General features: G+C 50.3%; 1 protein-coding gene across 1 annotated transcript in view; it reads right to left on the reverse strand.

The window, feature by feature from the left end:
• Window positions 1–9,694: 9,694 nt before the first annotated feature.
• The window catches only part of Itgb5 (integrin, beta 5), a gene marked incomplete in the record, with an annotated part of 100,737 nt that continues 96,949 nt past the window's right edge, over window positions 9,695–13,482 (reverse strand). Inside the window, 3 exon segments of the mRNA XM_013515122.1 lie at window positions 9,695–10,333; window positions 11,650–11,816; window positions 12,953–13,072. Coding sequence (XP_013370576.1) covers window positions 10,238–10,333; window positions 11,650–11,816; window positions 12,953–13,072 — 383 coding nt within the window.

The following is a 13,482-nucleotide window of genomic DNA, read 5'->3' on the forward strand; positions in this document are numbered from 1 at the left end:
CAGGGCAAAGGCCCTGGGTTCAACCCCCAGTAGCACAGAAAAAAAAATCCAAGTGTCCTAATGGTGCTGGTTCTTAGAACTGCTGATTCTCGCTCAGGGCACAGGCTGGAGGCTGACTGCTGTGTCTTCCAGTGGACACCTGGCCGTCATCTGAACGTGTGCAGAGGGCTCGCGCTCATTTCTGCCACTTCTCGGCTGCACCTGTGGATTTGGTGGAGTCCACTTCCTTATTCAGATCACAGGTGGATAAGCTGCTGCTTTATTTAAAAAAGTGCAGCTCCCAGGTCCCCTTTAGGGAGCAGCTCCCGGGGCCCGCACGATTACTTACCCCAACTGGAATCAGTAGTGACATCAGCCTTCGCTAGTGGTAAGAGGAAGAATTCCTTAGCCCAGTTAGGACGAATAGTAGCAGAGACAGCAAAAAGGATTTACAAGTCCAAGTTCTGAGAATTCCAACAGCATGGATTATAGAACAATGGAAGTAAGGTATGCTTGATCCAACAGTCATCTGTGAGCAGCTTGATGCGATAACACAGTTGCTGTGATTAAAATCTGTGTTGGTTTGTTGGGCCCAGTGCTGGTGGCTCTGCTAAATCATGGCCTCCCACAAATTTTAATAAATTTTCCCTTTCACTCAGCCTCTGAGTCATCCTCGTCCTGGGTTTCTGTTCTTCATGCATCATCCAGAGTTCTTTAAGTCCTTATTCCAGCCAAAGAGAGATCATTTCACATTCAGCAGAGGGTTGCACATAAAAATTCAACAGTTCAGGCGGTAGCATAAGAGGGAGGCTGCTGTTACCTCAGGAGAAGGCTAAGACCAGAAGTTTGCTTCTCAGCAAGGGGCCCTAGGAGCCAGACCAGCTCAACTGAATCATCACGGAGTGGCTGGGGGTGTGTATCCCAATCAAATAGCTCTTTTTTTCTTTGGCTTTTTGAGACAGGGATTCACTGCATAGCCCAAGCTGGGCTCCAACTTGTGACCATCCTCCTATCTCAGGCTCTCAAGTGCTCTCTCAATTTTTTTGTCACTGAATCTCTTAATATCCGATGCATATATCTATAATTTATAAAAGTACTACCAACTACAGACTCCTTCCTCTTCAGTAAACATGAAACCACATTTTCAGGGTAAATTTATCAGTATGACCGATTGCTAGGGGATCTCGTAGTGCTACTGCGTAGTCCCATCAAATGAGAGATGAGATGTAAGCCAGGAAAAATGAAAAGGTACAAAATTCTCACTGTGTTGGGGAGTCGTGCTCAGTGTCTTGGGAAGAGCTGTGTGCGTCTGAGACATCTGCTGCTGGGGAAACTTCTCTACTCAGCTTTGCCTCAGTCTGCAACAGCGGTTCAGTTCCTGGAGTGTGGGGGAGTCTCCCTAAGTTGTAAGACATTCAGATCGAGACCCTGAATTTTGGCTGCGGTGTAGACTGAGGACTTGAAGGCCCCCTCCATCAGGGTTTAAGAGCTGTCTTCGATTTCATTTTTAGAAGATCGTGAAAGGTGAGTCAGCAGGTGAAGGTTCACAAAGAACTTCTGTTACCTGGTGAAAATATGCCATGGCACGGTGCCTTAAGTAGGAGATACAGAAGGATCCTGAGGATGGTCCTCTGATAGCTATTTCATCCATTAAAACTAATGACAGTACCTTTATGCAAGGCAGCCCACTGGCCTTGCCAATTTCAAAATGCTTCGCCTCAGCCTTCCTGGAAGACAGCATTGCAGGGCAATGCGGTGCCAGTGTGTTTGTCACACTGCTTGCAGTTGGATAATTTACCCTGTCACTGGAGACCTAGATTGCCTTTTAAGGAGCATAAATTTCCCCGTAGCCTTTTCACTTCAGTTACTACACTTTCTTGCTTGGAAAATACAGCCAGAGAATATAGACTTGCAGGAGCATAGCTGTGTCCTGCTGAAGGTAGGGACTGAGGGGAAGCCACTTGGTAATGCTCAAGTAGTCCAGCAGGTGGCAGAAGTGCACCGCCTGAAGTTCTGTCTCCACCACCACTCACAGTAGCAGTTTTAGGACGCTTCCCACACCATCACTGTCCCACAATTCTTTTCAGTGTTCTTAGCTTCATGATGAATGATGGAGGGCAGAACTTGAGCAGTGGACACTTGAGACTGAGGAAAGACCAGGCATCTGTCCAGGTCCTCCATGAGGTCACAAGTAACATACATTTAATTCCTTTCAAATGCCAGTTTTGTGTCTCCAACTTAGGTCTATCAGTGTCCATTAAAAGCAACTGTGAACTGTTTAATATCAGCATTTCATAGAGAAGCACCATTTCACACTTTAAAAGCGTTGCCTCAGTACCAACCTTTCCAGGTCTGCTAGCAAACACACATGGCTTCGCACCTAAAACCCAACACGTCCCAAAGTGGAGTTACACATTCTGTCATGAGACCAGCACCACGTCTGGTATTAAATGCTGACAAAGCGCTGAGCCGGGGACCAAGTCCACCAGTCATCAGTACACGCCACCAGGTGACAGGAACGGGCAGTCCCTGTTGGGTCTTTCACAGCCCTTATCAGCCCTTTCTTGATGGCTCTGTCTCTGCGCGTGTGTTTTTCCTGCAAGCTCCATGGAGGAAGGGACCTCAGCTACCACTGTTGCAATCACCGCCCTGCTGGGTTTGGATAATCACGTGGAAACTGTTCAAAGGGAAATTCCTGGGTTAATTACCCAAGAAGAGTTTGGGCAAAGGTGACAAAACCAAAACAAACCAGGCAGCCTTCAGAACCAGAGCAGGCTGAGTATTCCCACAAGGCTCTGAGCAGCATTTATAGAAGGGAAATGTGGCAGAGAAAATAATTCGCTATATTGAGTCCAGGTGTCAGTTGTTTACATCTTAACCAGTGACTTGGTTAGGAGTCTCCTGCAACCAACGCCCAGGTACTGCATTGGTCAGTCTGGCTCAGGCCAAGTCCATGACTTTCCATCCCCCACTGGTGGCCAGGTGGGAGTCACAGGTCAGTACCCCTCCCACTCTGCCCCAGATGAGCTCAAGGCCTGCCTGAACTGCACAGTGAGACCCTGTCTCAAAAAGGGGAGAAAAAAAAAAAAAATACAGAGGCCCAGACCCACAGCTCTTTCTAGTTCTCTCAAAAATTCCTGAGTTTCTAGATGACCGAGGACACAGACTGTCCCATTTTTCTATTTCTGTCATCCATTCAGGATGCATCTTGGAGGGATCTTGCAGGGCATGGCCCAGAAGCCCCCTGTGCTGCGTCCCCATGGCACCCGGGTCCCCACACAGCTGCCTCCCTCATCCCACAAGGCTCACACTCTCTCTCCTTCCTGTCGGCAGCCCCAAGTCCACTCTTCCCACCTGACCACTCATCTCAGCACCCACAGGAGAGCTTGGGATTTCAACTCGGTTCTTAATTGTGGTCCCTCTGAGAGTATCTACTTAGCTTCTGCTCTAGAGTCCAATGGGAAGTTGAGGCCCCAGCCCTGCATCTCTAGAGAGATTCCCTAATCAGAAAGGGGTAAGTTCATCAAGGAACAAAAGGGCAGAGGCAAAGGAAGGGGCAATGCCTTGGGCCCCTCTGGAGGAGCCCAAAGTCAACAAAGCTTGAGTGCTGGGATTGCAGGTGCACCCCACCCACCTAAGGCATCTACATTTCTAATGGGAGCGCCTGGTGATCTGGATGCTTCTTAACTGGCCTCTTCTCTAAGCAAAAGCCTGGGGTCATGAAACCAGAGCACGGATCCATTGAGGTGAGAAGACTGGGCTCTGAGGGTGCTGTGGAGGCAGCAGACGGTTTCACCTTCTCAGTGACAAAACCTGAGCTCTGGGCTTTGGGACCCCGGTCCTAGTGTGGGACAGGAACTGTGCCCACACATGCTATGTGGCTGCAGGATTAGCGGTGGACAGTGCCACCCCGGCCTTGTCCTCTGCCGGCAGATTTTGTAGGGCAGGGACCCACAGGTGGTTGGCACCGGGGATCCTTGGACACCATCTGGCCACTCCCTCCCTTAGTGTCAACCTGATGCAGTCCTGGGGTCGTCACTCTCACAGGCTCCCACAGGCTGCTGTGGCTCAGCCAGAAATCTCCTGTAAGTGGCCGGGGTCCATGGAAAGTCTGCCTGAGGAAAGGCACCTGAGGGTGGATAGTGGTGGCAGCCTGTGGACATTCTTCACGTGCTCGCCTCCCCACTCTCCTTCACCTGCCTTTCCGGGCCAGGAGGCTGCTGGGACGGCATGCAGGCAAGACCTGGACTATCTGCTTGGCCAGCGGGTGGTCCAGAGAGAACAGCTGGCAAGCACAGTCCCCTCAGCCAGGCGAACCTGAGGGGCAGCAGCAGTGAGGCCTGCACCGCGCTGTGTGTCCGCAGGGTCCAGGATTCACAGCGGGGCTCCAGCGAAAGAGATTTCCCCACCTGCAACTTTGTCCCCGAGGACCAAACAACAAAGATGACACAATGTCAATGTTTTGTTTGGGAAACTGAAAACATTTTATTTGAAAATTTGATGAAAAAGTTTAAGAAGTAGGTAATAAAGTTTAAAACTGCCTTTGCGAGCTGGGAGATGAAGAAATATATCAACATTTAAAACAGATACAGGGAAATAGAAAAGGTAAAGGAGCAGAGAGCCTTGACTGTTAGGAGAAATGTGTGCAGATGCCAAGGGCACCGAGTTCCTGGCAGGAGCTAAAGGCGTCCTCCTAAGCGCAGCCTGGAGAAATGCCTGAACCTCAAGGAGAGACACTGTAGAGGAATCCAGATAAAACGGTCAGACTAAAAGCAGACTTGTTGCACTGGCAGCTTGGGAACAGGCTAAGACAGGACAGTTGTTATAGTTTGTGTCTAGATGCCCCCCCACCCTGAAGCCTCATGCACTTTTCTTTTCAAAGAGAAAAAAGGATAACAATAAAACAGAGCTCATGCACTTTCAGTGGGGCTTTTTGTCGGAGGCAGCGCTGAATCTAAAGTGTGTGACTGATTCATGGTTCAATGGGGGTTAAGGGTGCTGGGATTAAGGGTGGGTGATTTCTGGATCAGTCCAGCACATTGTCCCTGTCATCATGGGACTCAGTTTGTCAGCTAAGATTTAGGAGGACTTCCCCACTGCACTGAGACAACAGCGTTCCCATTGGTCACAAGTCCAGTCCAGTCCTGTCCTGTCGTGACAGCGTTCAGCAGCCGGTACCCAAACAGAAGAGGCAGATTGTATCCCTACCCAATTCCTCCTCTCCCTGAATCCATCTACTTTTCCACTTAACTCAGTAGTTCCTCCCTGGTGTCAGCCTGGGCCACGTGACTTACTCTGGCAAAGGGTATGTGGGTCACATGGTACCAGTTCTGAGCCCAAACCCCTGCCCTGATTCTGCCCTGATCCCCGACGGAACCCACGAGAGAAAAGTAGACTAGAGCCGGCGCCTGCCTCCCACAGCCCGTTGCACAGCGCCTGTGCTCCACACTTCCAACACTCACCACCAACCAGCTCCAGGCTCCCCATCTCCCCTCTGTGCTTCCCGGGATCTCTCTAAACCAGATAGCCAGCTGCCTGGTTCTTGGGAACCCTAACCTTCAACACTCTAGGCCAGGGTCAGTTACCGATGATGACTGCTGGTAGGTGACCCTGTGGACTCTGCAGTTTGGTTCCTGTGCCCGTGAGCAAGTGGCTTTGATAGCTTGGCATCAGTGCTAGGCAGGATTCGTTAGAATATATTTTTTAAAAAGCACAGAAAACCCACAACTCATTGGAGTTCTTTGCGTTCATTTTATACTTAATGTTGTTTTATTAAAAGCTGATTTTATTTTGGAAGGGTGCTTTATCTTTCTTTTTTTTATAGACCAAAGGGTCGCTAATATTTGTAATTTGACCTTGATGACTCAAATGATTGGGACAAGGCTGCACTCCGTTTGTTTTCCCTACCACCCTTACAAGTTCATACTCAGCTTTTGAGCCTGAGGAAAGGGAGGCCACAATGAAAATATAAAGAGAAACAAATAGAATGTGGCCTAGCATTTAAAGCTCAAGGCTTTGGCATAAGTGCTGGTTTGGAAGAAAATCTGCTGAGCCCTGTCTCCTGCCTACCAGAGGAAAAAAATCTCTGCCCCGGAGAGAGGAAGGAGGGGCAGAGAGCTCCCAAGAGGCCCCTGAAGTCCTAGCAAGACTGGAAGGGACGCACATACCATGTGCCTGGTCTGGGAAGGGCCTGGGAAAGCTGTGAAAGGTCTCAAGATTCCCTCATCCAGCTCGGAGCATGGCCATGGGCCAGCGGCTGCATGTGTCCAGGGACATCCTGAGGCAGCCTGAGCACTCCTGTCCACAGCGACATGGCAGAGAAGCTGTGTTCTGGAAAAGGCGAGAGAGGTAGCTGAGAAACAGATCTGGTGGGCTGAGGTTTCTTGACCTTCAGGCAGACATTTCAGAAGAAAGTGGGGTAGACCACACAACTGAGGTTCTGACAAGGACAGCTTCCTGGCCCCACCTCCAATGTCCCCAGCCTGCATGGTCTCCCTCAGGGTTGGGTGTGGAAGGATCCTGAAATGATAATGTTTAACAAGACACGCTGCTGGGTGTAGTGTGAAAAAACACACCTGTAACCCTAGCACTTGGGAGGTTGAGACAGGATCACTGCAAGTTCGAGGCCAGCCTGGGCTACATAGTGAGTTCAAGGTCAACCTGGACTACATATCAAGACCCTGTCTCAAAAAACAGAACAAAAAACCAACCAAAAAGCAACAACAACAAACAACAAGACACGCTGCTCCCAACTTACCTGAAACCTCAAAATATGTGGCCAAGGAAAAACAGCAGTAGTGCCCCTTTATCCACAGTTTTGCTTCCCACAGGTCAGTTACATGCCATTAACTGTGGTCTGAAAATATTGAATGGATAATTTGAGAAGTAAAGGATTCATAAATTTTAATTGCATGCTATTCTGCATAACATGATGAAAGCTTACCATACTGTTCTGTCTTGCTTAAGACATGAATTGTGCCATTGTGCAGTGTTTCTACCCTGTATACACTATCCTCCTGCTAGTAGTTTGGTGGGCGTTTTATCAGATTGGCTCTCAGTGCTTACGTAAACTTTATTTATATAACTGCCTAACACTACATCTCAATGCCTACATCATTCACCTCATTTGTTTTCATTACATCATATCATCTCACATAATCACAATATGGGTGATTACAGTACAATATTTTGAGAGTACATTCACATAATTTTATTATGCATGTTATTGTAATTATTCTATTTTATTGTTAATAATCTCTTAATGTGCCTACTTTATAAACTAAAATTTATCATAGGTATGTATGTATAGGAAAAAACATAGCATATATAGTTCTTATATATAAAGCATATATCCATGCTTTCAGGCTTTCACAATGAAGGTGAGAAAGAGCCAAGGAATAAGACCAGGTTAAAGTTACATGGAAGTGTGGAGAAAGGACTAGAGAAGCCACACACAGGCTGTGGTAGTCAGTGTTCCATTGCTTTAACCAGTGCCTGAGATGATCAAGTTAGTAACAAACCTACATACTTTCGCTCAGTTTTAGAAGTTACAGGCCATGAATGACTGAGCCTTTTGCTTGGGCCTGGGATGAGCAAAGCCACTCAACTCACAGCAGGCATCAGGAGAGAAGATGGGGCTGGGTCCTACCACCCCCTTCAGGCAGGTCCTGTGACCGAGGACCTCCTGCTAGGCCCTGCAGAGCACTGAGATGGGGACCCGTGGGCCTTTGCGGTCATTTAAGATCCAAGTTACAGTGAAGGTCAAGAGTAGGTACCTCTGGGTGGTGTGATCCTAAAGGATTCTTATTTTCTCTATGATTTTTACTGTCCATCTAGAATTCTGTATAATTAGAAAAAGTTGTTCAAATAAGCCAATAAAAACCTTAAGTACCAGCCAGGGAAATAGCTCAGCGGCACAAGTGCCTGCCTGCCAAGCGCAAGGTCCTGAGTTCGATCCCCGGTACAAAAAAAAAACCCTTAAGTACCATTTGGGTTGATTGTAAAATGAGAAAGAGGTAGTCTTTGCTGTCACCTTCAGCTTTGTAACTGGGAGAAATAAGGAAACCATCATAGCACTAGAGCACAAGTGAGGACCCCAAGCCACTTGTGCCAAGAGCTGCCAGCAGAGGGCAGCAGGGCACTGCAGGTGGCTGGTCCAGTCCTCATCCCTCCCTCTAGAGCAGTGGTGCCGCATCTGGCAGTTTGTCATCATTGAAAGTTCTAAAAGGTTTGCTGTCACTGCTCTAGAGTCATGGAAAAAATTCAGTAAATTAGGGTTAAGCCAGGCATCCTCAGCTGTGGCCTTATCTTGTCCTTTGAGGGGTCAGGGTCTCAAAGGCCACTATAGGCCCCGCCAGGACCAGTGACTCAGAGAGGTTCACTTACTCTGCATCTGCTGCCCATCTCCGGACATCACCTTCAAGCATTAGGTGAAATCCAGGGCCAGTCATTCCTTACTACGGAGCTGGTGAACCTGCGGCACGTGTGTTGTGTCTTTCCTTTCAGACAAAAGATGTTAATGTACAGTTGTGTTTTCTAACACACACCCTCAGCATTTGGGTTTAACTGCAGTGCTGGGCACTCTGTGATGAATAAGTAGGTTTGGGGGTGCTGTTTGGGCGCTCATTTCTAAAGGGTTCGCCATCACTGCTTAGTGTCTGTTTATGGTCCAAGAAAACCCAACGCTCACAGAGCTGCCTATGGAAAACGGGCTCTGAACACAATAAGGCTTTGTCTCAGGAGCTCACAACCAAATGGGAGAGAAATCTGACTTCTTCCAAGACGATTTTTCAACTTAGAAGATCTCAAAAACCACCATTTTACTTATCTGTCATATGTTTCACTTACATTTGGCTTTATTCCACAAAGGACTTAGGGCAGCCTCCCCAAGTCACACAAGAGGAAGGAAACCCAGACTGTTCTGTCGGCCCCACGTAATCATCCCTGTTCACTGACGGACAATAGTCTTCATGTTGGCAAAAGGGAGCAGGGGAATCTGCTCCAAGGCTGAGAACAGATGCTGGGATGTAGGAACAGGAGCCCCGGAAGTATGCGAAGAATGAAAGAGATTTTACGAGGACCAGCAGGTGGTGGGAGGCCGGAACTCTGGCCAGCTGTGAGTGCAGGGTCTTTCACCAGATTGTCACGTGCCTGACACTTGGGCAGGCCACTTCCCTTGGGGGGAATCTACTTCTTCTGCAAATAAGGGGAACAGGGTCAGATGACCTCTGAGATCTTTTCTGTCTATGACACGGGAACCTAAGGGGACTTCAGGGCTCTGCAGGAAATAAAAGCTGAAATACGCTGTGCTTTGAGTGTAAGTGGGACCTTGGATTTGGTGGAAAAGGCACTGGAAGGGATTATTATTACTGATACTAACATGTAAGAAGAGACTGGAAGCCACAGCCTGATCACTCAGGTCTCAGCACATCAGAGCACGAGGGACGCCAGAGGGAGGTTCTGCTGCTTTCTAGCTTACAACTCTCTCAAAACCAAAGCCGGAAGGGTCCACAGGTGCTTGCTCAGTGTTCCCTGAAGCCACTCCGACTGCTCGAGCACCCCGAGGAGCCCCATTTGACGCACCCTGGTCTGGAGTGCTGGACTGGCTCATGCCCAGTCCCTGAGAGGTGTGTGGCCGTCAGGCCCCAAGGGGCTGCAGTTAAGACCACTCCGCAAGGAGCACACATACCAGAGAGAATCAGGCGACACACACTCATTTGGTTTCAGTCTTTACTTTCAATCCCAGACGATCTCTTTCCTCTTCATTACAGAAATACTAAACAAACAAGGCACCAAACAATCCCATCACCAACACCACATGGGAGGGTTGACCCTGGGCAGACAATCCTTTAGTAATCCGAGCTACGCCATAAATGCATGATTTCTTTATTTCATATAAAAATGATCAACGTGAAAAAAGCCAGGCCGCACACTGGTTGGACATCCTCTGATCCTTCCCTGGAGCCTTCTTGTCTGACGGGCCGACAGGAAGATGCAGCCAGCATCTCTGCAGTTCATCGGGCCAACAAGCTGGAGGTGGCGGGGAAAGCTGGAAGCGCTGGGGTCCCCTTGCTCTTCCCTGCTGAGCGTGGCTGTAGCCTGGCAGCCAGCTGCATGGCCAGGTCCCCTCTGTGCGGCAGTGGGTTCCTTGCCCTGCTTGCCCAAAGGGCTTCTCTGCTTGCCTATCTAGGGAGCTGTCCTGGGTGTTCCAGGCTGACCCTGTCCTTTGTCCCCTTCAGCCCTCTAAGAAGAGAAGCTGTCAGTCCACTGTACCATTATAGGACTTGTTGAACTTGTTGAAGGTAAAATCCACAGTGTGTGTGGAGATGGGCTTTCTGTAGAGTGGGTTTGAGGCCTGCGGGGCACAGAGGCAAGAGGACATGGGTTAGTTCTTCATCCACACCAACAGACTCGGACCCAGACACTGCTCCTCAGCCAGCGGAGCACGCAGGTGAGAGGGGATCCCCTGCTCCAGGATGCTCCGCCTCTGACTGTCTCTGTGTCCCTGGGACGGCCCCTTTTTTTCTTGGCGCTTTCATTCTTCAACTTGGCAGTGAGGGGTTGGGGTCAGAAGGTATCAACTTTAACAGACACTGCCTGGGGATTCAGGAGGAACTTAATCTGTGCACGGCCCCTGCTGGGCCTGTAGTCCACCTGGGGCCACCAACTTACCCATGTGAACAGAGAACACTGCAGCAGAGCAGAACTCGAGCAGCTTCCCTGGGGGCCTTTGTCCCTGAGTGAAGGAGACCACTACGAAACACTCTGAGCAGAGTTTAAAGTTAACCACTGGCTTTGCGTGTTTACTTGTGAGTCTGTCCAAGGCCTAGGTCCCTTGTCTGGAGATGGCCAGCAGACCCACAGTAAGTGAATCTCTCTGAGTCACTGGTCCTGGCTGAGGCCTGTAGTGGCCTGTGTGACCCTGACACCTCAAAGATAAGGCCACAGCTGGGGACGCCTGGCTCAACCCCAATTTACTACATAGAGACTGTAACTGCAGGCATCTCACCCCTGCTGCAGTGAATGTCAACCTGGAGATAAGACAGGCTCCTAATTAGCATAATTTACTACCAGAGGAAGTCTTTGAATTGACTTCCCAGATCCTGCTCAGTTCACCTCACGCACTTTCCTCAGTACCCCCTGCTTTGTTTGAAAACCAATAAATACAGGCTACCCAAAGAAGTTTTTTGTCTCAGCCCCCAGAGAATCTCCAATTCTCTTAGAGGATTTTGATCCTTCTGGAGCCCTAAAATCACACCACTTGTCTCTTTTATTTAAGCCTTTTATATCTACTCGGGGAGGTTGTGGGCCTGTTCTGTCTGTGATACCTGAGCCTGTGCTGAGCCTTTCAGCAGACACAGGGCACACAGCCACGCCCCACAGCTCTCCCAGCCCAGCTGGGCCGGGTGCTGTGCAGGCCCTTTCTCATGGCCCAGTACAGTGCAAGGCTGTGGGTATGTGGTTTCTCATCTTTTTCTTCGGTAGTCGGGATCAAGGATCCAACCCAGGGCCTCTACATGCTAGGCAAGTGCTCTACCATAGAGCTACATCCCCAACCCTGAGTGGTTTTAATGCCAACGATGCCAAGGGACCTTTACCATTAATGTAGGGTTGAATTCAACTGTGCCTCTGGGCTGGAAGTCTCCACTCTGCCCCTTCCCATGGGCTTACCATCTCATAGCGGGCTCTGGAGCGTTCACTCTGGAACTTTGCAAACTCTCTGCGGTCATGGATGGTGACAAGCAGCTTCCAGATGGCCAGGAGTGCAATCCCAATCAGGAGGGTGCTGCCGACCACAGCCAGCAGGATGGTCATGGCGTTGGGGGCAGCTCCACATTCTGGAGGGGACCAGCAAGACTGTGGGCCACGACACCAGCACCCCACACCGCACACACCTGCCCCTGGCCTAGACATGTCTGAGAGGAAAGGTCACCTCTCCAGAGACGTCCTCTGCTCTCTGATCCCCTGTTGCCTCTGCGAGACTGGGATGGAGGCCAGAGGCGGACGTTTCCCACAGTGTGCAGACAGGGATGGATTCCAAGAGGGACATGGCTGTTCCAAGGTCACACGGTCAGCTGCCGGCAAAGTCTATGATGCCAGCACTAGGACAGCTGTGTCTCCCTGGCTCGGGCCTCCCCGTCAGTGGTTTCAGGGGTGGCCTGCACTGACAGAAGATAGTACAACCAGCTCCACAAGGGTTTGGCAGCAGTGGACGGCATCCACTGCTGAGCTCCCAGTATGGAGCCCCGGGAGGGAATGTATTTATTTTCAAAGAACTGTGAAGACAGAGCTCAGGAGCAAAGCCTCGTTCTCACAGCTCTGCATCCTGGGCTGGTCCTGCACTTTCCTCTGCCTTTGGCACATGGCAGGCTTACTTATGTGGTTTGGCTGAATTTAGAATAAGAGTTTGCAATGCTGTAAATTGAAGGCAGCAAACCTTTTTCTGCTTCCTCCCCCTCCCTGTCCCATTCCAGAGAAGAATGAAAGGGTGATGAGAAATCCCAGGTGCTCCAAGGCAAAGGCTTTAGTCCTTGGGCCCAAAACACAAGGCAGAAGTATCAGTGTTTGGATGAGAGCTTGGCCCCCTCTGCAGCCCGGAGGGCTGTGCCCAGCTCTACCTGTCCTCATGAAACCCGCTGTGGGAGGCGGCACCTGCAGCCGCCAGGGCCACACATGTACTCAGAGGGACACTGCCTGATACACAGGCAAGGATCCCAGCTCTGTGGCTCCCTGCACAGCGCAGAAGTCACACAGGCCGAGTGTGCTCGGTCTCCTAAGATGACCCTCCCACAGGCAGGCCCTGACTTCCCCACTGCCCAGAGCTGTCCCTGCAATGGGCGCCAGCTGTACAACCATTTCCTCCTAAGCCCTCGAGTGGGGTGATGGCGGCCTTCCGTCCCACCCTGCATGAGGGATGGTGAGAGGACAGTGAACCCTCAGGCAGGGGACAGCACCAGAAACCACCCCCGCCCACCTGGCTCCCTGAGCACCGTCAGGTTGGACCTCCCGCTGGACAGCTCGGCGTAGGTGAACATCATGACGCAGTCTTTGGGGGTCTTGTAGAAACAGAGCACGGCTTCCTGCTCATCACTGACTAGAAAAGAAGCAGGAGGAGGTTCTGAGCACATCAGTGGGCAGCCCAGAGTGACCAGGGCTCGCCGGGGAGCTGGGCACCCCTGAGAAATCAGGGGGCAGGGATCCCCGAAGGGGCTGTGGGGCTTTTAAATGCCCTCAGGTTCCTCACAGGGGGCTCCGGGTCCAGGGCTAAGTTTATTGCTTCGGGGACACATGGATCACATCAGAAGATCTTCAGCCCTCTGAAGTGTTTTCTGGGGTGATGCGAAAAAAAGAACTCTTTAATGGTTGGGGGTAGGGACTAAAGAGTGGAACTGGATGGAAATTAGAGGGATAAAAAGAAAAGGCTTCCCTGACCCCCACCCCGTCTGAGGCTGGAGTGAGAGTCCACATCTAGGAAAGTGCTGTCACCGCAGAGGCCGGCAGACA

This window comes from Chinchilla lanigera, unplaced genomic scaffold (genome assembly GCF_000276665.1).
Source record: "Chinchilla lanigera isolate Chin_1 unplaced genomic scaffold, ChiLan1.0 scaffold00026, whole genome shotgun sequence".
NCBI classification, from domain to species: domain Eukaryota; kingdom Metazoa; phylum Chordata; class Mammalia; order Rodentia; family Chinchillidae; genus Chinchilla; species Chinchilla lanigera.